Source organism: Haemaphysalis longicornis, unplaced genomic scaffold (genome assembly GCF_048455015.1).
Source record: "Haemaphysalis longicornis isolate Haplotype H1 unplaced genomic scaffold, Haemaphysalis longicornis Haplotype H1 scaffold_2, whole genome shotgun sequence".
NCBI lineage: Eukaryota > Metazoa > Arthropoda > Arachnida > Ixodida > Ixodidae > Haemaphysalis > Haemaphysalis longicornis.
Window position 1 is genome coordinate 110,405,362 of NW_027526295.1, and position 26,370 is coordinate 110,431,731.

General features: G+C 44.0%; 2 protein-coding genes across 6 annotated transcripts in view; one reads left to right on the top strand and one right to left on the bottom strand.

The window, feature by feature from the left end:
• Atg16 (Autophagy-related 16) overlaps positions 1 to 24,573 on the bottom strand; it is a 54,838-nt gene extending 30,265 nt beyond the window's left edge. For all 3 annotated transcript variants that reach the window (XM_077698139.1, XM_077698138.1, XM_077698137.1), the window contains exons 1-7: positions 24,161 to 24,573; positions 6,564 to 6,678; positions 4,356 to 4,440; positions 3,656 to 3,729; positions 2,564 to 2,654; positions 1,845 to 2,005; positions 1,083 to 1,154 (exon numbers count right to left, since the gene is read on the bottom strand). In XM_077698139.1, coding sequence (XP_077554265.1) covers positions 1,083 to 1,154; positions 1,845 to 2,005; positions 2,564 to 2,654; positions 3,656 to 3,729; positions 4,356 to 4,440; positions 6,564 to 6,678; positions 24,161 to 24,269 — 707 coding nt within the window. In that variant the 5' untranslated portion in view covers positions 24,270 to 24,573. The remainder of the gene's footprint in view (positions 1 to 1,082; positions 1,155 to 1,844; positions 2,006 to 2,563; positions 2,655 to 3,655; positions 3,730 to 4,355; positions 4,441 to 6,563; positions 6,679 to 24,160) is intronic.
• Positions 24,574 to 24,751: 178 nt separating this feature from the next.
• Mio (GATOR complex protein mio) overlaps positions 24,752 to 26,370 on the top strand; it is a 71,405-nt gene continuing 69,786 nt past the window's right edge. For 2 of the 3 annotated variants that reach the window (XM_077698140.1, XM_077698142.1), the window contains exon 1: positions 24,752 to 24,882. The gene's annotated coding sequence lies outside the window, so the exon portion shown is untranslated. Of the gene's footprint in view, positions 24,883 to 25,124; positions 25,384 to 26,370 lie in introns of those variants that run through there. The other variant, XM_077698141.1, reaches the window with a different exon arrangement.

Genomic DNA, 26,370 nt, shown 5'->3' on the forward strand with positions numbered 1-26,370 from the left:
GTTTGACGAGCCTTGGCCAGGCTTGGCTACAAAATTGACTGCATGAAGCCGCACATGGGTGCGCTTCGTCCCCACTAGATAGCTCTATGTTACTCTATGCTATCACCATCGTCACTGGGCTTACAAGGGAAGTTTCACTTCGGAATGCCGGAAGTGTGTGTGTGCCTTAAAAGCACCACCGCAAGAATAGCATGTGCTCTCATTGTCATCGTGCGCTTCAAGCTTTGAGAACGCTGTTGAACTCACAGCTGCGCATCCTTGATGGCGTTGCGACAGCCAGAGGCACTTTCCATTCAGGAAAAACGTGACGTACTAAATGCAGCAGACAAGCAGCCAGCGCGGAAAAGAGTTGACATCGCTAGGGACTTTGCATTGCCACGCGTGGCATTTTCTAGTGATTGCAAAAAGCGGCAATCCTACATTCCCGAGTTTTTTAAGGTTTGAAAGCCAAAGTTGCCGAAATACATGGTTGCAAGTCAAGGCTGCGCTGTTTTCGTTCATTTTTTAAGATTTCCTCGCTGCTACATTTTCCTGGTTGTTACGTTTTGTTTTTCCGCTCCTGTGAAAAACGTATGAACGGGGTTACACTGTATAGCCCTCACATTTACGCCAACTCTGAAGCAGACAGAAATGAAAAATAAGTGCCTCTTGTTTGCATTTTTTTTTTCTCGAAGGAGAGATGCAGGTGGAAAGAGGGCATTTCTTTTTTCTAATCTAGTTTTTATAATTGAACTCTTACCCCAGAAAAAAGGAAAGAAATTAGCAATGCCACCAGCTGTGCCACCAACATTTTTCAGCAGCAAGCACAAGCGCAGAAGAACTTGCATACAAAACCAACAACACGAATACAGTGCCAAGTAGTCCAAAGTTCAACCAAAATGACAGGCACCAGTCCAGTATTGTCCCAGCACAAAGCTCCAAAGCTCCCACAAATGTGCAGTCAACATGACACACACACAAGCAAGCAAGCAATGCACGAAGACGGGCATTGCACGCATTCCGATGCCCCACAAGCACGGAGGAACAATAATGTCCCCGGAAGCGTGCAAGGACAAGCACACTGAGCAGGCCTCGAGGTTCACCTGTCGTTGGACACCACAAGGGGCTCCCTGGCAGCATCCTCCAGGTCTCGCTTCACCTGGGCTTGCTTCAGCCTGCAGGCAAGAACGGGGGTCACCAAGGGCAGCCAGCTTGATTCCGTACCGAGAAAGGCCCACTACTACTGTGTGATCAACGAAACTAACTGCTGCCACAAAATTTCTCAAAACTATGCAACAGATTTCGTTATTCAACACGTTCAAAAACTTCTCACTGTGGTTATAGGATCTTTGGAAAAGACGCAGTGATGAGGGAAGGTTTCACGTTCAGTGCAGTTTTACTCCTATTGCGATACCATCATTTTATTTTGATTCAATTAAAGGAATTGTGATGCGAGCGATGGGTTCGCACCCAGCCTTAATTAGTAAATCTGGCCTCCTTGACACACAGGCAGCAAACAAAATGGGAGGCCAAGATGAAAGCGTTAATCAAAAAAAGAAATGCTTCAGGTAGATCAGGGGCTATTTTACACTGTCCACTGATAATGCTGCGAAAATTCACACTTTCAGCATTAAGTTTTGTTCTTAAATCAAAGTGAGCTGCAAAAAGACAATAAGCACTTAAGATACGAGAAAGTTAGCTAAAAGTCCTACAGGGTTGGGACTATTAGCTGTCAGATGCTTTTAAGACCTTTCGGGAGTAATGGCACACGTAAGAGTGGGGACGACAGAAGAGCAGACAAGCGATGCAGCACGCGTACAGAAAAAAGGCCAAGGGGAGGAAGGAGAAGAGAAAAGGTGAGAGACCTGAGCATGCGCTCGTTCTCGGCGTTGAGCTTGTCAGCGTCGCGAGACTTGAGGGCCATCCAGCGCTTGACCAGGTCCTGATGCTCCCGGTCGAGGACGGCAAAGTTGCGCTCCAGGCTGCTGTACGCCAGCTGCAGCGCCTCGTGCTCGTCGTGCAGCAGCTGCATCATTATCATGGTCATCAGCATCATCATCATCATCAAGGGAAAGGAAGGGATACCAAATTTGCTGAAGTACGTGCGTGGCCCAAAAGTTTACGTGGGTGCGCTTCAACTTGCCAGCACAAGCTGAGCCACAGAAGTGAACCACAACTCCAAAGTTGCAATTCCAAGTTTCACTTCCATTTCACTGAGAAAAGTGAAACTTTCAACAAAGCTAACGCCTGCAACTCCAATCGTGTCAGCAAGTTTCAGGATTGACACGAGTTAAAAGAAGTCACAAAACACTCAAAAATGAGTACTGTACTTTTTGGTACACGAGTCCAAAATTTGGTGCACATGTTCAAAAGTACGGGCCGTGGAACATATGCACCCAATTTCTTGATGAAAGGTCTGTTTATGGGGGAAGAGTTGCCGCCAATAAAAAGTGCGACTTCAGAAGTTGTTACAAAGGATCCAGAGTTATTTGGCAGTGTGATGCGTACAACATAGCGGCTTACACACCGGAAAATACGATATGCATCGATGGCTCACGGGCCAGCCACACCACTTTCCACGTACCTGGTTGGCATCCTTCATGTCCTGGAGATCTTTGGAGGTTGCTGTGAGGTTCTGCTTTAACGTGGCCAGCTCCAACTCAAATTCTTGGATCCTGCAGTGTGCCCAGAGCAGGATGCACGCACAGGTCACGTGCACTGCCTCCTGCCATTTAGCTCAGTTTGCATCAGGGTTCGTGCAGGCTTCAAAAGCAAAAATTCAAGGGTTTTCAAGGACTTTCAAGGACCAGAAAACACATTTTCAAGGTGCCCATCTAATTTTTTATCTGGGATTATTTATAGCTTTTCCAACACAATGCAAAAGTTTTTTATTGCACAATATCTAAGCACATTAGTGCACATTTAGATAGGTGCTAACGGGTTCGTAAATCCCCAGCTTCATTTTTTTTATTTCATGGCTAATATTTAGAGGTTTTTCTTTTTTCTTTGTGTTTTGCTGAGACTGTTTTATTTCAAAACTTAGTTAATGCTGCGCGCATCTCCTGCTTTGTCAGCAAGAGTATCAGCTGAAATTAAATCGAGCAAGTGTTGCTTCAAGGCAGGATGAACTATGTACACACTATGTACACGTCAAGAATTTTCACGTAAAAGCAAACGTAGATGGAGCGTATGAGGAACAGCAAACATGCAATGAGCAAGCGTCCATAGACTAGATGGAAGATGCAAGATAGAGAACAGAAGCTGGCTTTCACTGGATTGTATCGTGATATAGATTGGATTGACAAGTGCCTGCTCCTAATGCTGCCTCGTAATAATGAAAATCTACCAAACTTGTAATTTCACGTAATACAAATACACTGAAACTTGATTGTTACAATGTTTTTTTTACATTTGTTAACACCTAAAATCCACGACAAACACTTTAAATTTTTATAAAAAGACAAGGCCATTGATTCTCTCCGAAAAAATCAAGTTTTCAAGGACCATTTAAAAATTCCAGGACTTTCCAGGCCTTGAAATTAGCACTTCTAAATTCAAGGGTTTTCAAGGACCTGTGCGAACCCTGTGCATGGACTACTGACAAGAACGGCACCTCCGAGAGAACACAGTGATGCCAGCGAAACTCCAGCACAATGGGAAAAAAAGAAACACGTGCCTCATTTCCTTTTGGTGGAGCAGCCTTTCTTTTTCTTCTAAGTTGTTCTTGGCATCGATCAGCTCCTGCGAGTGCTGTTGGTGGAAAAAACACGCAATAATATAAATTGAGTCCATCAAATGCATCCAAACCTGCTATGGCAATCTTTTTTCGTGCAAAGCGAGACAAATTACACCCTGAAATCGGTAACCATTAAAATGCTTGCCTCGCACCAATTTTGCAGCAACTGTGGCTCCTAAGCCGTGAGATCGGCATTCCACGTTTCCCCACTTTTGCAATTTTTCACATTAGCTAGAAATATCCCCAATTGCTATAGAAACCTAGATGCTATAGCAATACAACTGCTATAGAAAGGAAATAGCAGTTGCTATAGAAAGGAAATAGCAGTTGCTATAACAACCATGATTAGACACTTGTAGAAACTGCAAAAAAAGTCCTGAAATAAGCTCTACTAGAAGTGCATTCAGCCTAGCTGGGAATTCTAGTCCCTTACACTGAATACTTTTCCAAAATTTATCCCTTTCGCTTGATTGCGTTTGATGTTGCCTACTAAAAAAATGTCGGTTCTGATGAAGTGCACAGAGCTTATGGATGCACAGGGCTGCTCCCTAATAATGAGAGCTGGCGTTACCTCTCGCCCACGTGAACTTTTTCCCTTTTATTATAATCATTCCGTAACAGAGCTGGGATAAAAAGTTACCTCCGACTTTCGCCGAAGCAGTTCCGTCATCTCCTCCTGCAGCTTGTAGATTTTGGTCTCCAACTCTGCCCGCGGTTTCCCCAGGCTGCGGTCGGGAACAAGATGGGCATCTTGTGAGGAGTGCCACACCATTTCAAAAATGGGTGGGGGAAAGCATTTAGGGATGCTCGAGCATTTAGGTCTCAAACAGCCAATGTACAAACTTTTGGTTTATTGATGCTTAACAGGGGTGTATCTGCTGTCACTAAGTCAAACTGGCTTGCACTAAACCTTGTAGTAAAGGCAACCTTGTCTGAAGCCACTTATTTTTCAACGGGACACCAAAGGCTAAATAACTATGGTTTGTTTTGAGGTAAAACCACATTTACTTGATTTTTACACACAGAACATGTTTCAGTACAATTGGGTTAAGGGGGCACACTGGTCTTGGAAAGTTTTTTTTTTGCTTTCCAACCAATTCTGATGAAACTTCATAGGTTTGCTCAGTTTTTTTAGCTGATTTCAAATATTTAATTAGTTTTGATGTGAGGTAACTAGTTTCTGTGTTAATTAAAGAAATTCCTGGATTGTTTTTGAGAATAAAAAAAAAACTATTCAACAAAAGATTACCAGCAAGACATGAATGGATACCAGAACTTGTGGAGAATGAAACATGGGGAGCATTTTTTTTTTGTTTTGCAATCACATACAAGTTTACATCAATTCTAACTTCTAGGTTTGAACTACTCCTGCTAACCAATTAAAAATAATGCTAATTAAACAACCACTGAAACACAAAATGCAAAATCTGCTTCCTATATCGCATGGTTTACACATTCAGCTTCACAGTACGAAAGAAATGATGTTCCTAGCCGCACTACACGCTGGGATGTACCTCTCGAGAATTTTGTATCACTGCGATACCACTCGAGGCGAAAAAGTGGGGAATGATGGGAAAATAATTATTTATTTTTCGAAATCGGGACTCTATGGCTTTTGTATGTACCTGGTACTGTTCCACATACAGAATTTTTGGAGAAAAAACTGTGCAAATCAAGAAAAAAGTGATACCTAAAGAAATGCTTTTTTGGGCAATTTTTTTGGTCCCAAAGACCCATGTGCCCCCTTAAACCAAATTTCTCCCCAAATGGACCTTTTCAAAGTAGGGATCTGCCCAATCGTAGGCTGACGGTTTACTGTTCTGAACCACTACTTGCTGGAAGCAAGCCCCACAAACACTGCTTTCGGACTCATTGAATATTGGCATGACTCTACTGCTCACTACTCCAGGATGGAAGATGCTGCACTGACATTGCTGTGCCTAGCTAACGGAAGCGGTGACGTCGAGAGAACTTCCTCCTGGCTGAGGTACGTTCAGTGATTGGATAGGCCTTGAATGGAGACCGACACGTTGCACATGCAAATGATAATGCATGTAAACAAGGATGTGAAAAAAAAAATCGACGGCCACTTTCTTGTGAATAAAATGCTTCATTTCTTCGAAGTTTTTAATGCTCTTTACTGTCATCGTTACTGATTCATTCTGAAACAAACAACAGATTTCAGAGAGTATTTGTTAGAAAACCCTGATATAGTACCAATTGCCAGTTTGAAACAAACAGCAACTATAATGCGATAGTGTTCAGAAGTTTGTGATGCTCTTTAAAATGAACTAAATGTATTATTTTATGCACATGTAGATTTAACCCGAAAAAAACCCGAATTTAAGAATGGATTCATAAAAAAAAACCATTTCTCCCCTACTATCAGTTTAAAAAATAGCCTCTTATTTTTACCCACGATTACAAAATATATAAAACCCAAAAACGAACAACCCTATGAACAACTTCTCGTGTCCAAGAGATCATCTTACCTAATATGTGCGTGCACTGCGAGGTGAGCTATGAAAAACCTCGTCTATATTTTAGCCTGCAGCGTCTCTGTGTTTATACTAACAGAAGGCGGTTTCTGCTGATGACTACTTCCCACGATGTGCCACAACAAAGTTCTGGCGGAATTACTCAGGAGCTTCAACTTGCAACCAGGCAGGCAGGTCCTTCTTTAGCAGCCACAGGAGCCAAGTGTGGGAGATGGATCGCAAGAGAGCCCACATTTTCCTGCCCGCCGGTCCATTCATCTCCCACATGCCCCTGATCCTCAGCCGTTAATGCAATGCAACTGGAGAGACTTTTCAATTCTAAACCCGCGCAGCCCGAAGCCCATGTTCACCTGGACTCGGTGTTCATCTGCAGTTTGAGGTTCTCCTCCTGCAGCCGCTCCTTCTGAACCGTGAGGTGCACATTCTCCGCGCGCAGGCAGTCCATGTTCTCAAACAGCCGGGTACCTGCAACGGGCAGCGTCCAACGAGACCACTGTTGAGCCCTTCTGCCCACAAAAGGAAATCTGGAGACACCTAAGCTCTTTTAACGAGTTGCAAATGCAAAAGCATTGGGCCTGCTCAGCTTACCAATCCCAAACCACCCACAGGCTGCCTGGGACGTAATGTGGCACTCAGTTTTTTTCGTGCACTCTTATAGCAGTTTTGGTCCACAGGCGGTGGTCCTCGGACCACCCACAGACGGTTGAGGACTGGTTAATTGAGGACACCAACACGTGACCGGTAAAAAGCGCAAAGGCTCATGCGTACATCGTCTGCTCCCGCCACTTCCGGTTCGACATCTCTCCTGGCCTTTTGTACGTCGGCAGCTTTCAGGCGCGTGTGGGTGTAGTTTATTTGTCACAGGGTGCTTACCTTTCAGGGAAGCCCCTAGTAGGATTAATCGTTGTTATTCATTGAATGCGCGATGCATGAGTGTTTTTTTCATTTTTTTTTTCAGTAGAAACAGATAAACAGCACACAAACATGCGCGTGAAAACCACCGGCATACAGGAGGCCAGGCAAGCTCTTGAAAAAGTGGCGAGAATGGACAACGTACCCATGAGCCTTTGCGCTTTTTACCGGTCACCTATTATTGGCCAACTGAACGCTGCTGACTGCTCCTTGGAGTTTGCTGCAGTGTATACACGGTGGAGTGGCTAGGCTGGCCACTTCTCGCTACTGCCAATTCTGCAGCCACTGATGATACTTCAGACTCCATAGCAGTGGTTCAGCACATTTTGCAGTGGTGCAGCCCATACATACCACAAGAGTGTACTGTGAAGCCCATTGCAGCAAACAGGAGGTTTAGAAGCCATTTTGCTGCTACAGACACCGAACACAGTTTTTTTTTTGTTCAATTTACTATTCATTGCTTTTGCAAGCACTTTTCGATACTACAACCCTGCAGGTATCTGCAGTTTAAGGGGAGACATGGCTCTTAAAATAACTTTTGATTTTTCAGCAAACTCTGTGAAACTTGTCAGCCTTGCTGCATTTTTCCTACTGATTTCAAATATGCCATTATTTTTTGTGAGCCAGTCAATTAGTTCCCAAGATAATTAGCCACTTCTGGAGGAACAATAGACCCAACAGTGTTGGTCCTAAAACTGTAATCTCTATATTTTTCAATACTATGAACCCTGGTCAAGGTAATAAGAGAAATCGTTTTTTGATGCATCGCTTGGAACTAATTTTACAGCTCACTGAACTTCGGTGGCACCAGTAGCAAGGAGCTATTTCGAATGCCCATTTTCAAACACCAAAGTTTAATGAGCTGTAAAATTAGTTCCAAGCGATGCATCAAAAAACCACTCCTCTTTTTGCCTTGACCAGGGTTCATAGTATTGAAAAATATAGAGATTACAGTTTTAGGACCAACACTGTTTGGTCTATTGTTCCTCCAGAAGTGGCTAATTAGCCCTAATTATATTGGGAACTATTTGACTGACAAAAAATAATGGCATATTTGAAATCTTGTGGGAAGAAAGCAGGAAGAGTGCCAAGCTTCGCAGAGTTTACTTAAAAATTAAAAGAAACTGTTTCAAGAGCCATGCCCCCCTTAATAAGCCTTGGCCAATTCACCTATGTGGGTATGTGCCACGCAAGGCAGCCAACTGGCAGTGCCGTTTCACTCCTGCGCGTTGCAGGCTGCTGGTGTAGGAGGGCAGCCTTTTCACTCAGTGGGCCATCGATGTCTTTAGCAATTAAAAATCATTGTCCAAAACACCAGTGCACTAGGTTGGCTCAATTGAGTCAAAGTAGCTGGTTATGATGTGAACACTGAGCCTTATGTAAGCTTTGTACAGCATTGAAAACTGCTCAAGTCTAGGATTCGGTAAACGTCTTTCCCATCAGGGGACATTAGCGGGAAAAAAAAAGGGGCCCAATGACACAATCCCTCCCCCTCTGACCCGAACATTTTGTTCCTGTACAATGACGGGGAATAAGAATTGCCAACAGGCATTGTGAATAAAACTACTGTGAGAACACAAAAATGCCAGTCTTCACAGTCTTCTTCTATGGTCAATGTGTAATCTTTTTCTTTCATTTGCGCTGATGACAAGTGCGGCGCAAACCAACAGCTGCTATGCAGAACCACTTTAGATAAATTACAGTGCTTTTTTCAAAAGCAGCAAGTTATGCAACTGTAATCTTTGAGAACAATTTGAGTGTGATCAGTTAATATTCTCTAGTGAGGACGCAGAGACGGTGCACATTTGGCACACGAATTCAGCATGTTCATTTCAGGCATCCCTAGTGCCCCGGGAAGTGGCTGAGCCCCGTAAGTAGAAATGAAATGTGAAACTCCAGCAATTCTTCACTTCAAAGCTCCTTGCATCACATCTGGCACTACTTCGTATGGGGAATTCTTGAAATGCCCTTTTAACTGAACCATTCATTCGAGGGATGGTGGTTATTTTACTGAAATTGGATTGTGGACTTTAACTGCAAAGTTACTAAAAGCATACAGAACCACCCAGCAACAGAGTAATGAGAGCACCCAGTAATTGAACACCACGGTGCTTTGGTTACTTCAGTACCCACTGTATAATTAACCATCGGAAACGCAGGCTTTTGAAGGTCCTGTGGCAGCACCATAGACCCTCGCAACTTCACAAGACACATTCATTACTCATATTAATACTTCGTTTGGGAGCACTTGCTCTCTTTTCCTACATCGTTTGCACTCAAAAGGCATCAGTTTCAATTCTATGAAGTTACGGAACGCCAACAAATTCATGGTCTTAAAGGAGCACTGACACCAATTTTCGGCGTTAATATTATTGCACAGTTCGCTTCCTTCACTCAACAGAATACCCTGGGTGAAATAGGAGCGGCCTGCGACGCGAAGAACATAGTTCAACTGGATCTCATTTATCGCGCCGATGGAGCAGCGCGCGGAGCTGCACTCAGCAAATGGACATCAGCGTGACATCATCCAGGGAGAGCCAAAAAAGAAATGACGCGGCAGCACTCGTCAAAAGCTCGTGATGTCACTTCATGCGCATGGCCCCACGAGCGGCGAGCGGGTGCAACACCCTCTCAAGCGGGCGCCGGTGACGTCCACACAAAGCGGTGAGGTCAGGCAAGGAGTCTGTCATGTGCCGTTCGGGATGAAAGCGCGGGAATTTGAAACAAACTATTTTGAGGCCGTTCAATGTAATTAACTATCGCGCGCTGAAGTATTTGAAGTGCTGTTTCAGGTTCGCCAGACCGTTAAACATCGATAAAAGCAATAAAAGTGCAACATAAAATTTTCGTTTCAGTGCTCCTTTAAAACGAAACCTAAACCAACGACTGGGTCACTTTACAACGCATGTCTTGCGTTTTTCCCGCAAAGGAAGCAGACATCCATTCAACCCGCACAGAGACTACTGCGATTACAGAGCTTTCCAACCAGCCGGGCAGCACATGTGTTCAAAACCCCCGGTGCACAGACGTGAAAGGAGGCAGAAATAATACAAAGCAGGTGCAGGGAGCAGCAATGCAATGTGTCCGAGTGCACAGCAGTTCCCCGTCATCCAGTGAGACTACCCTATGCAGCGAAGTGGGTCGGCCCGGCCTCGAACAAAGGCCAAAGACCACCTGCAGCTTCGTCACGCTGTCACCGCTTGCCCACAACAACTGCCTCCCGCTGGGATGCTCGTGACTCAACACAATGCATCATACACTTAGTGAGGAAGCGCAGTCAGCAAACAAAAAACAGCTTGGCCTTGTCTTTTTGAATGATGGGAAGGGGTTTTTCGAAATGTGGTGTGTTATTGTGAAAACCAAGACGAACGTGCCCACAATAATGTAGTCTAGTATGTTGGAGCGTACCAGAAGCGTACCAGTCGCAGACTACTACTAGACCCCATGATCAAAAACGGGGGCAGCGTTACAGTAACTTTTCGCAGCAATTTCAATGCTGTTTGCACAGTACAAAGCAGAAAGTTTTGGTCCAAGAGGTGAAAAACTTGTCTCCATAATCCAAACACAATCGCTGTGATGCAAATTATTTGCAGATTAAAACGTCTACAAAATCCAGCTCAGCCTTTCAACTTCCCACACGGGGGCATTCCCCATAACAGAGCTGCGTTGGCTACTCATTGAAACACCTTTGGGAAAAGGCCGTGCCAACTTCTTATTCCCTTTATCGGAGCCCAAAAGGCCGGCACGCATGTTATCGCTGCCGACACAAAGCTAGTACCGGCCATGTGATGGGCGCTCTCCCTTTGTTGTGGCCTTATCTGGCCTTCGCTTCCCCCCTGTGTAACAGTTGTGGTCTCCTTTGTTGCGTCACCCTGCCTTATCTTGCCTCTCGTGGCCACACGTAATTTGGAGGCACACTTCAGTTGCGGGCACCCGGGCTGCAGACAAAATGAGTCGGCTGAGCATGAAACAAGCAGCTGACATTGTTTAGCTACGTGAATACAACGTTTGCCTGGGTTTTCACGTGGGTCTTGGCATGAGTCGTGTACAGGCGGTATGATGGACAGGATGATATGTGAGGAGAGAAAAGGACAGTTTCAGGTGAAACAAAAAAGTTATTATGGCTCCAATGTCTCTTTTATAAGCAAACTCTTATACTGTTGGTTGGACGGCAGTGTCTTTAAGGGAAGGTCCACAGAACTGAAATTAATTTTGAAGTGAAGGGATGCAGAAGACAATACTTATAACGTGGTATCAATACAGCCGCACAGTAAAAATTTGTTTGGTCAGTCCGAATTCACAGCAAAATTAAATACCACAGCCCCTCTGCATTTATGCCACAGAACTGTCACAGGAAACAACTTTGTGCACTTTTAATTATTTGGCCCCAAAACTTATCACACGTAATAAAACGCGCCAAGTGTACGTTTCTACACTCCAATAACCTAGGCACACTCTCAGAGGGCGCACTAAATGTACACACTAACAGCTCTCGTGTGCCCAAGTGTTCCGAATGAAGCAGTGCGCAGTTATACTGCTGGAAAAGTTAATTTATCTTTAAATAAGGCTGTCTAAGAAGGATCCATTGTTTCTTTCCTTTATCCCCTCATACGTTGGCTCCCCTATGCTAATTTATGAAGCGATTGCTGCGTTACAAAAAGAAAAATCGTCAGAAATGTATGCTGTGACACTGACAAGGACTACTTTTGCTGTTATTTCACCGTTCTGCTGCGTTATCAAGCACCGAGTTGATAGAAGGAAGGCACAGCGGTGCACTCTGAATAAAACAGCATTCCACACAAGGCCCACAATGTTTTACGTATGAAATAAGAGGTAGACACGCGGTTGAGACTTTCACAATAAAAAGCTTTGTACTTTATTGTTGTCTTAATTGACAGCTCCCCCCCCCCCCCATTGGTGTGCATGCATGTGAGCCTCCGTGCAAGTGTTAAACAGGGCAGCTACCATCTTTCGGCTCATGGCCCTCTGAACTGACGACAGTTTCATTTCAGTTAACATAAACTAAATGCAGTTCTCATTTCACACTAATGCAACTGCATTCAATGCCAGATTCACATACAACATTCTCGGTCTCGCCAAAATTTTTGTAAGGCTTCCGTCTCTCGCAAGATATAAACACTCTGGCCGAGATTTCTATTCTAGATGCAACACACCCAAAGCAGGAACGTGCGAGTGGTCAGATAACCTTCGTAGCATATCCATTCACTTTCACCTCAGCATCGCAAAGCCTTCCGACCACCCACTTAGCTGATACTATTCAGATATTGGCACGTTCACGAAATGAAAATAATCATAAAAACTAAGAAAAAAAAAAAGCTACGATAACTGCCCGGAGAACACGGAACCCTTAAGTGGCTGCCGCGTTCTTATCAGCAGGCGGCGGCCTATCATGACATCCTCCCGGGAGCAAATGCCATGCAGTTCCGCTTCCATCGTTACTCAAGACGTTCCAATTTCTTCTTATTACAACAACAGCTGCAACACCAAGCAGCGCTACCAAAGCTAGGTGTGTGCGTAATGGCTTTCTTGCTTGTACTAGCCATTACAAGGCCCCACTATATTGGACCTGCTTGGTGACAAAAGCTTAGAGTGAACCCGAACGCATGATGTATAAAAAAACTTCCATACAGCTGGAAGAGTAAAAAAACCAATATCTCCTTGAAGACCGACAACAACTCAGCTAACAGAGAAAGCGAAGTGTATTTGAGCAAACTTGCGCGCAAATGGTAATGTTGTAAAAGCAGCAAGTAGTAATAAAACAAAGTGACACGTGGTCACAGTCAAAGAATGGAATGGTCACAGTCAAAGATTGGAATGCAGCAGCATTAAGTCTCTAGAACCAGTAAAACAAAGTGACACGTGGTCACAGTCACACAATGGAATGCCACAGCATTAAGTCTCTAGAACCAGTAAAACAAAGTGACACGTCGTCACAGTCAAAGAATGGAATGCCGCAGCACTAAGTCTCTAGAACCAGTAAAACAAAGTGAAACGTGGTCGCAGTCAAAGAATGCAATGCCGCAGCACTAAGTCTCTAGAACGACCACAAAATGGCGGTTATGGATGCAATCATTCGAGAGACTTCTGTGAAAGTGGAGGCGAGAATACGAAGCCCGCACGCTGGCTTCGATAAACTGACAAGGGCAAACAGCGCATCACCGGCACAAGACACAACAAACATTCAGCAGCAATATGCAGCATGGGCAAAACAAGAATCCTGTCCCAGGAAGATGACCCATACATCCCAAGCCTCCCGAAAAAACTTGGCCACGGAGAATGACCATCGATTCCTAATACCACAGATACCAGTGCACTCCAAACACGTACACGACAAGGGCAGTGTAAACTTCCAACTGTTGTGCATACGCTGCACTTTACCGTGCACGATGTCATTTCTCACTTTTGAGTTCTGACACTGTAAACCTCCGATTAACAGCAAAGTAAAGAAAAAGTTAAAACTCTTCGAGTTGCTAAAAGTGTGTGAAGCATACATACATCTAGCAATTTTCGTCGTGAGCAATAGTGATTTTGTCTGGCTTCCAGTTAAAGTAACTGCACACCATGGACACAGGCAAGGGGAGCGAGAGGAACGCAGAGAGAGAGTAGAGAGGGGACAAATATGCGCAAAGAAATGAGCACACCATGACACGCTTTTTGCATATTATAAACACTGGGAGCCTCCTGCACAATAACAATGGGCTATGCCAGAGGAATGGAATCCACGCTATGGGGGAATTCTTCGTATGATGAAATTACAGCAAAAATATTAATGTATAGGAGAGCGACTCAGCTAACGATAATGATAAGTGCGAAACAACACTGTCACCAGATAAAAGGAAGGAAAAAAATTCAATGCCCTTCCACTCTGCGAAGAAGGATGACCAATGAAGCTGGGTGCAGTACAAGGAGTGCACGAAACAAAACACGTTTGTTTGAAATCTGCGATTGTGCATACTTCCTAGTTATCAGCTAATGAAAGGACGAGTTTTCTGCCAGTGGGCAAACGTGGGGCTGTCCGTTCCTCTCCCAAGACACAGGCATCCTACTGTCTAACATAGCACACCAACTCCAAATTGCTTGCCCATAAAAGGGCAACCAGCGAGTGTGCATGCTTACGTGGGAAAGACACTGGCCAAGACATTGCTCTCCAAAAGCCCTTTAAGAAGGCAACACAAAATACTAGCTCTGGAGATGAAAAACTCCCGTTTTTCATGATTTCACTGAGGTGCATCATATGCGGAAATTGAGACATTAACAGCTTCGCTGCAAAAGGAAAAAGCACGCAAGGCTCGGGGGTACAAAGATTAATCGACGTCTTAGGGGCACTGCACACGTGAAAACGATTAACAGTAATGGGGATAGTGCCATGTGACAGATAAAAATTACCAGTAGCAGGATGTTATGCCATTTTGTTTAAAGGAGAAAAAAAAACGTTTCAAGAGGGCTGTAGGAAGAAGCCCACTCGTAGATTTTACAGCTCATGTCAGCTCATGGATAAAGACAAAGAATTGTTACACGTCTAAAAATGTGCCATAGCATCATACTCAAAAGAAAGACTGTGGAGAAAATTGCCAAAGAGGAAGGAACGCATGGACTGGCTGGAATCCCTTTTATAAAAAAATTGATTGCGTGAAGACACAGTTGACATCCATGAATAAATTTTAACTCTTGCAAGCTTTTGTTCTTTTGTTTCAATCGCGACATGCACAGCTACTGTTTGAGCTTATAGATCTAGTTTTCTTACGAAACAACAATGTGACCAGATTTGCAACCAACCTTAACACTTTTGCTACACACCTCGCTCACAAATTATGGAAAAATGACCTCTGCCTTCGTGGCCATTTCTTTATAGAATGACATGCCTCTTTCTGTTAAATCGGTTTCTACTTTCTCATCATTCAAAAAGTCGCTTAAATGTTTTCTGTTAAATTATTAGCTGCCTGTTAATGAGTTTCTTTTTTTTGGGGGGGGGGGGGGGGGGAGGGGCTTTGGGTTCTTGGTTATGCAATTTAGATGATTGTATTTTGATTGACAATGCCCGCCATTAAAGTAGATTTGAGTTTTTTTGCTTCTTTCGTTCTTTTTTTTTCTTTTTTTCTTTGCATTGCTTTTCATTGCCTGATGTGCCACTTAGCTTATAATGATTACTCACCCCACTATATTGTATAATTGATTGCCATTCACTCGTATTAGATGTTGCTTGTTTACTTGATCTAATTTATTGTTTGTTGTAATTCATCGAGTTTCCCGTTACAGTTTTTAACTTTGGGACCCTCGTCTGTATAATACTATTACTGTACTACTTTCTTGTAATGAATAATACACTGAAACTGAAAAGCTTGAACCAGATCTTTTTGCAGGACGAGATGGCAGGAGAAAGGGGTTTGTTGTCACAGATGATGGTTGATGTATGGACGATGTATAGACCATGGTTGACTCAAAATTCTCATACAGGGCTGGGCCAGAAATATCTGAACAACAAGAACTGCGACCTCTCAGAGATATACAGTGGCTAGGACTACCACTGACAGGAACCAAAAAATTGCCTATGAGGAAAAGTTCATGTCGAGCAGGATCAGAAATTGAGTGCAGCAAAGACCCAGATTTCTGTAAGAATTTACGAAAAAAGTGCGCATTTACTCCCTTTTTCCTCCCTCACTCTTCCAAGAATTCAGTTAAAAGAAGAATCGAGTTTGCAGACACAAGTAAACAAAATCTGACAGCTCTTTAAGCAAGGCTAGGATCGCAAGAAAAATACAAGTAGCGATTGAAACCAGCTCACCTGAATGGACCGTCCCTCTAAACAGTCAAGCCAAGACACGCCCTCAGTGAATACACTGATCACACAAGCAAGGCCTGCTTTTCCCTTTTCTAACTGAGCTTCAACTCAACTTGGAAAAACATGCCAAGGATGCACACCTCCATTACTTATCACAGATTGACACAAAACTGGAACACCAAGTAATGCACCGAAACTCTCCAGAGCCCAACCGTTCTGCTGCGAACAGCACAGCCCAAGGAATAGCAGTCCTGTTCACCACTTATCGCAAGGGCACCGAAACCACATCTTCTAACCTTATCACAGTAGGACAACCACAAGCCAGCTGCCTGGATACCCAGCAACCACTCCTGTTTGATGCTTCAGATTAGCAGCGGACTCTGTTGACACCGCTGGACCATTCTTTGTTCTTCACACGTCTCGTGCCAAGTGTAAAGACGACATAGACCCATTTGGGTACGGGAGTACTCAGGTTTGCATAATTTAGTCGTTCAAAAGGAGAGACGGAAAAAACGTGCGTTCACATGAGAAGCCACCCAACTTGGATGTTGCAAGGAGGGTAAAGGAAAATAGAAAACGCAGAGCAATGCCACGAATATGGCAATGGTTATTATGTGGGGAGACGGACCGACTGATGTACAAACGATGGACAGACTGACCTATGTGCACACAATGCAGGATACAAACATTTCTGACAAACAGGAGAGGGTTACCACAATCACTGTTGGTGCTAGGACGTGTGCCACGGCTATTTAAGCAAACCATACGTGGTTACGCATATGGCAAATCTATAACATTTGGAGTAACAGAACAATCTGGTTTCTTGAGCAGGATAATTGTTAACACCTCCTGGTTTATGTTAAAAGGACACTAAGCCTGTATAACTTTTTTTAACTGAAAGATCATACGTTTTGAAACCCCCTTCCCGTTACCCCCAGCTTTTCTTCGATGACCAACAATGCTGCATTTCCAAAATAAATAATTAAGGCTGAACTTTCTCATGTTCCCTTGCACTGTTTCATGACTAAGAGCACGCCAAAAAGTGGCAAGAGAAAGCTGAGATCCCATTTTCAATTTTACTCCATCGCCTCGATTTTCATAAGCGTCTGTTATCATTGGCTCTCACTTTTGTCACAAAGATTGGATGCCAGTAAGAAAGGAACTGCTTTTGAAGCCAACTTGGTATGGCAGCATCCAGGCAAAGTCAGTCATCAAACCCCACCCTTTAAGAGTGGGACTGGGCAACTAGAGAAGCTTTCCAAGGAGGTGCTGGCGCCTGGTAGCCGGAGCAGGAAACACATGGTCAGTCGTTGGCCATCTTGTTCCATTTAAATCATGCAAATATTCTCTCATTTTGCCACTGGTGGTTGCATATACACGCACTAGTAGACAAAACGTCTTTTGTTTTCTATTCATTGGTCAGTGCCGCTTGGTTTGTTTGGCTTCAAGGTACGGCAATGAAAAATGAACGCAACGAATACCCGAGCATATATAGTTTCAGTTTTCATGCCATGAAAAACTTCAAAATTAAAGCTTGAAAATTTACAAGAAACTTTACTTTTCAGAGCAACCTGGCACCTGGCACCCCATCCCCTCCCCCCGCCCCCTGCATTCCCTGCACTAAGCCTAGCAGCCTGAATTACTACTTAAAAAGATGGGTATCTACTCCTTGGTTATTAAAACTATTGGGCACAGGGACACTGAACACAACCAGCAAGTTGTTTTCAGACAAAAGTCAGACCTTCCCATAGACATTTTAGCATTGATTCAGTGCTGAAAGATGCTTAATTGCTGAGAAATCGATCACCAAACAATGCATTTCCATTTCTAATTTTTTTCGCAGCAATTCCATGATACAAAGAACGGCTGCTAGAGCCGCCGTTTTGAGTCACGATAAACCGAAAGGAAGCGAGGCACCGGTTATGCATAGTAGTATTGAAGCAACTTTATTCTACGCTCCCACGTACCGAGCGGTTTCATGCTTTCCCGAGCTCCCATGTCCTTTGCAGCTCCGGACAACTAAGCAAAATGTTTCTTCATGGGACCCATGATCAGTATTGTATGCTTTGTCGAAGAGAAGCATATTGTCATCTTTAGGCTGCGCAAATGTTGGCATTGAGTCAACTGCCCGTGCGTTGCTCGCTCCCACAAGCCTCCTCACATGGCAAAACTGCCCCAAATGTAGACAAGTAGCGCCGCCCAGAGGAAGCTAGGGAAGCCGTTGCGTACACTTGAAGATATATACTTTGGCCAAAATAAGTGTTCTCAGGTTTTTTTCAGCACAGCAAAAGCATGTGGAGGGTCATACGAAATGTGGCTACGGCCACAGTTCTGCACAAGGATCCCACAATTATCTGACTGAGTATTGCACTGAAACCGAAATGAACTTGTTGGTTTTTGGGTTTGCTACACTCTCATGATACTGTTTCTAGCGTTTTTTGTTCTTCGACATTCAAACGTGACACTACCAAATCTTCCAGTTAAGTTTTTATAATGAAGCTAAAACGGAAGATTGGAAGAGTTGGTACATATTCTTAGTAACAGCGCTAACAACACGAGACAAAGAGAAGAGGGCACAAACACAGTGCCGGTCTTCCTGTTTTCGTTACTTTCTACCTTATTTTACAAAAGCCTACGCCTCAGAGTGATATACTCATGTCCTTGATGAGCTAATATATCAATCTTGAGCAACTTGTATTTTGACTTCAGTTAGCACTCGAATATTACCTACTAATGCCCATACACGCAAAGTTAGCCAATTCTGAGTTAGACAAAAACACAGCCTGTAGGCAAATTCCTGCTTTCTCTTCCACTTTAACGCAACACAAAAGTTCATCCAAATCTAAAAAACCTGACCTTCAAGAGGAGAACGAACTAACAGCCCCCCCCCCCCCCCCTTTCCTTTTGTGAACGGCTAAGAGTGAAGTGCATCATGTTTTCACAGGTACTAAAAAAAAGCTAAGAAAATCAATAAAGGTACACTATACTTTCTGATACTGCAGAAGGAAAGCAGACTGAACGATTACAAACGGTAAAACGGCTCGTACACAAGGAGACCAACACTCAGTTGCTGAATGGCCACGTAGAATTTTTATATTTTCAAAAGCTTTAATCCCACGGCACTTGTTACGGAGCGCATACATCCAGTTTTTGCCGCGCTGTGACTCGGCCATTCGCCAGCCAAAGTGATTTCGTCCGCTTTTTTTACCTAGGTCAGACAGACCGTTGGTTGGTTCGAATTTCCAACCAGGTGTTCCTTCCCACACATGTGATGCCAGACGATGACGACCCCGTAACAAAAAAACATTTGCAAGCAGAATTGTACACCGTGTACAAGCTCATGTCGAGCTCCTCAGAAAATTAGTGCAGCTGCAAAGCTAAACAACAAACAGAAAAAAATTCAGTGCCCTTCCACACTCTGAAAAAGGATGAAAAGTGCAGCTACATGCAGTCCAAGGAGTAGATGAAAGAAAAAATATTTGTAATTTTCGCTTAAGCCTACTTTCTAGCTAACTGGCTGAATGAAACTTGAAAGGACTACAGTTTTACTCTAGCAGACAAACTCTCACACAAGGTGTCGGAACGAAATTTCATTCCGGTTTTTGTTTCGTTCCATAAATAAAAGTGCCATTTCAGTTCAGTTCCGGAGCGAAAAAAATAAATGTTCGTAATAATTTTATGACAATTCGTGTTTGTGCGAAAGCAAAATTGAGATTTTTTTTTTCGCAATGTATGGAGTTAAATAGATCAACTACACACATGAAAATCGGAAGACACCTAAGCACTCCTTGTAATATACTTCTTGATGGTGCAGCTGAAGAGGACGCCCCAAGTTTCCACACTAGTCACCAAAAATTAATCACCGAATTCATAGATGTAGCTATGCCAACAGTCCTCAATCTAGCATGTAGGTTTTTTTGAGACACTGTCATTGATGAAAAATCTGTCAATGGGATAGGATGTACTCCTTTATTATTGACGATGATGATTGCCTGTGGTATCCCCTTTGTAGCTGGGTAATGAGGAGTCATCTTACCAAAACAAAAAAAAAAACTATCATATCTATTTTAGACTCTTCGTTTAATACTAGCGCTGCTCTTAGAGCAGGCACAAATACTTATTTTTTTGGGGTTACAAGCGCTACCTGTCCTAGGCAATATTCCCCTCTCTGCTTTTTGTCCACCAGCATTCTACCAGTAAAGGCTTTTCTCTCTCTCTCTGATTAGGTGTTAACAATCAGACTCCGAAAAACCAACGTGCTGCGTGCGTATGCTCAATTCTCAAGTATGTCGCCTTGGTCTGGGACACAAACACTAAAACTCTGATGAATAAATTTGAGGCAATCCAGATTTCTGCCGTGCACTTTGTTACTAACTTGTATTAGTTGCTATATTATGGTAACAAGTTTAAGACGCCCTGTCTCATGGGACACTCTAAAACTCTTTCTCTGTGTTTAATCTTAGAACAGATTGTATGAGAGGAGGTAGCAACGGATCAACATCAGTACCTTCAGCCTCCCACATACCCATCCAGACAAAGAAATAACAGCAGGAAAATAGGTCAATATTCACGACGCAAACCGCATTCAAAGCTTCTTCTAAAAAACTGTTAACGATAGGAATGCCCTGCCCGACACTGTTATGAAGCATTTCCCACTGTGCTCCGGCAGCACTTGCATACAAGAGCAATCAGCTGCAGCTGACTGAACAGGGTCTGATGGAGGCGAAAAGCAAATATGCGCGTGTTCAAGGTTACAGATCCCCAGGTGGTCAAAATTAATCCGGTGCGCCTCATCGCCTGCGTTCCGTTGGCACGTTAAACCCTAGAATCAATCAATCAATCAATCAATGATTGAACAGGCGAAGATAGCGGGTTGCTCTAATGGTGTTGGACTGAAAGCTCCAACCACAAGACTTTTCTCATCTGAGTAAGGTTGTACTCTCTCCCTCCACTGAGCGTCCCACTGTAATCTGCTGTAATCACATCAAACATGGTATTTTTTTTATTATGATGTCATGTTTCAGACTATTTGCGTTTCGTCATGCATAACATCCCCCAACAACAATGCCACAGGGCAAATGTAGGTATGCTAGTAAGTAAATAAATAAGGTCGCAACGTCTGCATAGCAGCCATTGTGTGAGGCGATCATGTGGGGAACTAAACACTGACCATCAAGATAAACAGAGTATGAAAGCAGGCAGTAAGCCTACCAGCGAGATGGAAGGCGATTTTATGCCAGCAAACAAACAAAACAAGCCTGGCTGCATGGAAGTTGAAATAAATACTGAAATACCTTAACTTTCCACTCAAACCGAAACAAACTTTTTTCGGCTTCTCTCCTGAAAAAACAATAACTAACGTTGAGTTTTCATTTTCATTTCAGCCATAAATATCGTTTTCATTTTTAGGTTCCATTTTTCGTTCTCGTTTGACACTGTGCTCCCCACATCGGAAGTTATCTAACCGCCTGCGTAACACACCAACCCAATAGCACTCGACCACCCGACGACTGCACCCGCAACTGATGCGTACAAAAGAGCAAAAAATTTAAACAATACCAACAATTAAGAAGGGCGCTAGACCAGTTTAGAATGTGCTCTGGTCCATTTTTTCCTTAATTCCTTTTTGAATTTCGATACACACCTGTAACGCATGCAGGTGCTCGCACTATAGTGCGTGTCTCTGCTGTGTTTTGTTTATCAATGCTGGCGTACTTTTTAAACGAGCTGGTGTTGACCCTTTTTGCACTTGTTTACATATCATAACATTGCATTACCTGTACTCAGGTTATATATCTGTACAAATAAGCGTGGTTTTTCCTGAATATAGAGTTCACACCTGCATATGTTAGCAGCCTATTGTTCTAAGTAAGAGCACAAATAACATGCGACAGAAAAAAGAATAGGGCACAAACACAAGCTCTGTGTCTGTGCCCTCTTCTCCGCTTTGTATCGTGTTGTTTACGCCGGTACTGGGAATAATGTAACAACTCGCCAAATCAACCGTTTTGACCTATCATTTTTCACCTTAGTCATGCGCACACTAGCTCAACAAGTTTTGTTATATGGACTGATGCCAGCGAAATTGCAGGAGGGTGTCCTGTTGATGCCTTGGAACAGGGAATCGCTTTTCAACACAAACATTAGCAGCTGCGAAACGTGATATGCATGGAATGTGGTGTCACCATCTGTGTTGGCCTGGGGTGTTGGAGCTGCTCAGGCTACAGATATCAAAGCTATTTAAAGGTGAAATGGTGGAGAGAAAGGGTGATGTGTAGCCGCTGTTAGCAAGCATCACTAGTGATAAAGTTGCTCATTCGTGGCACTGTGGATGTTGAAGCTGACATGCCCGAGCGGTACTAGGACAGTGAAAGGTCAACACGAGCTCTTGAAAAGGAAACTGGCTAGACCACCAGGCTTCCAATGTCGGACCGGGAGTATAAAGGCACTTCAAAAAACCTGCCAAAGGCCATTAATTCCCACAGTGCCGTAATTCCAACTGCTGTCAGCAGGTGACCAAAAGTTGGGACAATTAGGGATCCAAACTCACATTGAAATTACATCTGGGCTACAAGGCTTACTATACTGGAGGGGCCACACACCTGGGTTTTTCCCTCCATCGAGAACGATGCAACGGGAACGCAGGGAAGAGACAACCAGCCGGCATCATTAAAGCTAGTACAGTCATTTCTCCTTCATTTTTTCCTTCTAATTGGAAGCACATCCCAAGAAGAGGGTGTGAGAGATGCGCCACACCTGACCAACGCTGGCACAGTGAAAGGCTTGGTGCCAAGTCAACGATCACCAAATATTCCACAAGTAATTCACCCGGTCAAATGTCGAGATCATTGAACTGCTTGAAGGGTGATCAAAGGTCTGTGACATGAGATTGATTCATTGATTGTAGGGTTAACGCGCCGACGCAACGCAGGCGATGAGGCGTGCCGTAGTGGAGGGCTCCGGATTAATTTTGACCACCTGGGGACCTTTAACGTGCGCCGAAATCTCGACCACACGGGCGCTTTCGCTTCCATCAGAAAAGCGGCCGCTGCGCCCGGGAATCGAACCCGCGTCCTCGTGTTCAGCAGCACAGCGTCTTAGCCACTGAGCCACCGTGGCGGGTTCTACGATATGAGAAGGAAATTAATAAAAAAAGAGGGGTTGGGTGAAAAAAATAAATGGGCAGTGATGCACAAGGTGATGGATATTTCACAAAAGAGAATGTTTCTGTGTGGAGTGCTGTTCCGGAGCGCATGCTGTTCCAATACTACTTGGGAGTTTTTGGTCACTGGAACCAACCGGTTGACGCGAATTAAAATTATTGAAAGCTGAAAAAGGTTTTTGAATGATTGAGGAGGACTAAGACTGCCCTCACGATAAAAAGGCCGAAATTATTGTTTTCGTACTGCTTTACTGGACATTTTTTTCCTAATTAGAAATTAAAATTTTACTTTGATTGCACCAAGTCAGATTTAAATGTCCGTTCTATAAAGCAGCCATGCCAAAAGACACAAAATAAAGTTCTGTTACATCGCACTGCTGTGTGTCAGTGTGAACTCTTGAATTTGGTTCAGATCCTCGCTAATTTTCCCTTCATTCAACTGAAAGTAAACAATTATGGCAATTTAGGTAAATTACCGTGCCGCACGGTAATTTGTGAACGAACAACGTGTATCTAGTGCTTCCAGGAACACTTAATCATTGTGATATACAATAAATATTTAAAAAAATGATCAAAAGTAACCGCTGACTGAGTCTTTCTTTTCCAGGTCTGACTACTACAATTGAAACACTACAAGTCGCTCTGCAGATGAATGAAATCCAAATTATCTTGCAAATGCTCAAACGTTTCTTGTTCCCAAAAATTTCCGGCTCGTGGTTGGGCGTTCGTGCCAGACACGTGTTTTGCACCATGTTTACGCAACGGCACCCGGAATGTTGCTTCTCGCTACGAGAAAACGCTACCAGACGGAAACCAACGCTGCGTTTACTGCTCCAGGCCGTACCCCACAAAAGTTAGGCCGTCAACGTGCAATTTTTAACGTAGCCTGTTTTTCTCCGCTCCGTGGAAGTCTGCCACCAAAAATAACGGCAACGCGTCGACTACCGCCACCCAAACAGCCGTTCACGCAGCCAGAACGCCGACTCCAAGTCACAACATCCGCTGAAAGAGCCAGCAACGCCGCCGGGCATGGCATTGCGCACGTTGTGGCAAATGGGACGCTCCCGACTTACTGAACGCGACGATGTCTTCGAATGGTTTGCATTGCACGTTGTTCCTTTCCTGGAGTGACTTGAGGATGCTGTTCCTCCAATCCACGGACGCGTCTCCTCGAGCTGCCATCGCGAAGCACTTGCAGAGAGGCGGTCAGCGGTAAACCAAAACAAAAAGTTCACATGGCTCGTCGCGTACGCCGAAGGGAGGTGGCGGTTTGAAAGCACACACGCACTTTGCACCACGCTGACGTTTCACGTGGATAGCCTTCCGCGCCGTCCTTGATCGAAGGCTGCCGTACTGATTGACAAGCGAACATGCGAAGAAAAACGCGGAGCCAGTGACATTTCGTTGCAAACGCAACGAGCGATTAGATTACGAAGGCGCGCTCGAGTCTGTGAGTGACGCCATCTTTGCTGTTGCAGCCACTGAAGCCTAAAGCGTCAGTTTCGTATCGATGGTAGTTTCGAATTGTACTAATTATGTTCTTTATTTGCCAGGAGTCAATTCAATCTTTGAATTCGCAGAATTTGTATTTAAAAATCAACACTTTTGAGAAAACTTCACTTTAACGCAATTTTATTTCAACGTTACGCAAGTCTGAAAGCCACTTCCAGTCGAGACAATCTATTTGCGAGCGTGTGTGTTGGATTGTTTACGTTCCTGCGTGAGCGGCTGCTAATGAATGAAGCAGTTTCCTGCAGTTTTCCATCGCCGAAAGACACGAACCAAGACTTGAAGGGTAGGATTGTGTCGGGTTTGAGCGTCGTAGCTGTGTTATGTTCACGTGTCAACAATCCCGCTGATCGGTTGCATGGCTCGCAGCTCTTGCACCGGCTTGTGCAACTCGGGGTGCTGGCACGCGTTGTTGATGTAAAGGAGCTGTTCCGCATCCTTCTTGCGCTTTCGTCGCTCTCGCTGCTAATAACAATAAAAACAAAAAAAAAAAAGAGATAAATGCCGACTGCGCGGAATTCGCCGATACACTCGTATCGGGGAGCGCGGGCGCTCATATCATGAAGACGGAGCGATAGCGTTGTTAAACAGCGCGCTACAAGTTTTTGTGTAGCGTCAAACTTGGTGTCAACCAGTCAGTGTTTAACCATCGCTTCCTCTGGTTTAACTAGCCTAGTGGTGCGTAGAGTGTCGGCTGTACGGATGAAAACTGCGTTAAGAAGCGAGTTGTGCCTTTGAGAAGCTATGTATCGTTCGTCGCACTCTGCTCGTGAGACCTCACACTTTGGTATGGGATCTGAATATTTTCCTTACCCTTGTGCGTTTCGTCGGATGTGACACTAAACAATATTGTGGCGGCCCTGTCTTATCTGGACAACGTAGATTTATTGAAAAAGCATCGAAAGTAGACACACAAGTCTCAGAGGATGCTGTTGTCGGTAAATTAATGACAGCAGCTGATCAAGTTTTCATATATTTTCGTCCTAGCTCAGTTATTTGGACCGCCAAATGGGCACGGCATGCTTCGTTCAGTGCGTGCTGCAAGTACTGAGAAATTAGTTTTTTTTTTAACTAAGGTTTACTAAGTACAGTGTACAAAAACTTTCCGCCAAGAGAAGTGCTGCACAAAGCAGGTGGAAAGTAAAAATCGCGCTCACACTAGTACACAGACCTTCGGGTGGTTTTGCATCTATTATTCTTCAAACACTGCATCTGACAAGCTGAAAGATGTCCACAGGAGCTACTTTTTACTGTAGCCATAACAATGTGGTAAAGGGGGGTCACCAGCACAATTAGCTGGGACAAAAGTGTGGATATAGTGAAGGTGCCTAAGGGTCGAATGCAGACATGTTCACTACTTCAGTGAGCACAGCCTTCCGGTTTTGAGGATATCCTTGTGTGAATTTTAAAACTCATGCCACAAAGGGAGGGTTCAATTAGTGTGCCTTTGTAATTGAAAAAATAATAAAAGCTAATAATTTTAGTTCACCGAATTTTTAAAATCAACAGTGTGAGATAGTCGACAGTGCCCTGAATGACTGTTAATTACTCTGTTGCTGTACAAAGTTAGTACTTCTAATCTGAAATTTTCAGGCGTGGCTGTGTGGAGGATACTGTGTGTACACATGTTTGTACAGCCATGAGCTTAAGTTTAGGGACCATGGGAGCAGTGGCAAAAACTGCTGCGTCATCTTGTTGCACAATGCCTGCTGTCGAGACCTGCACAGGCGCGGCCCATCTAGTTGCATGCATGCCATTATCACCTGCTTCTTCA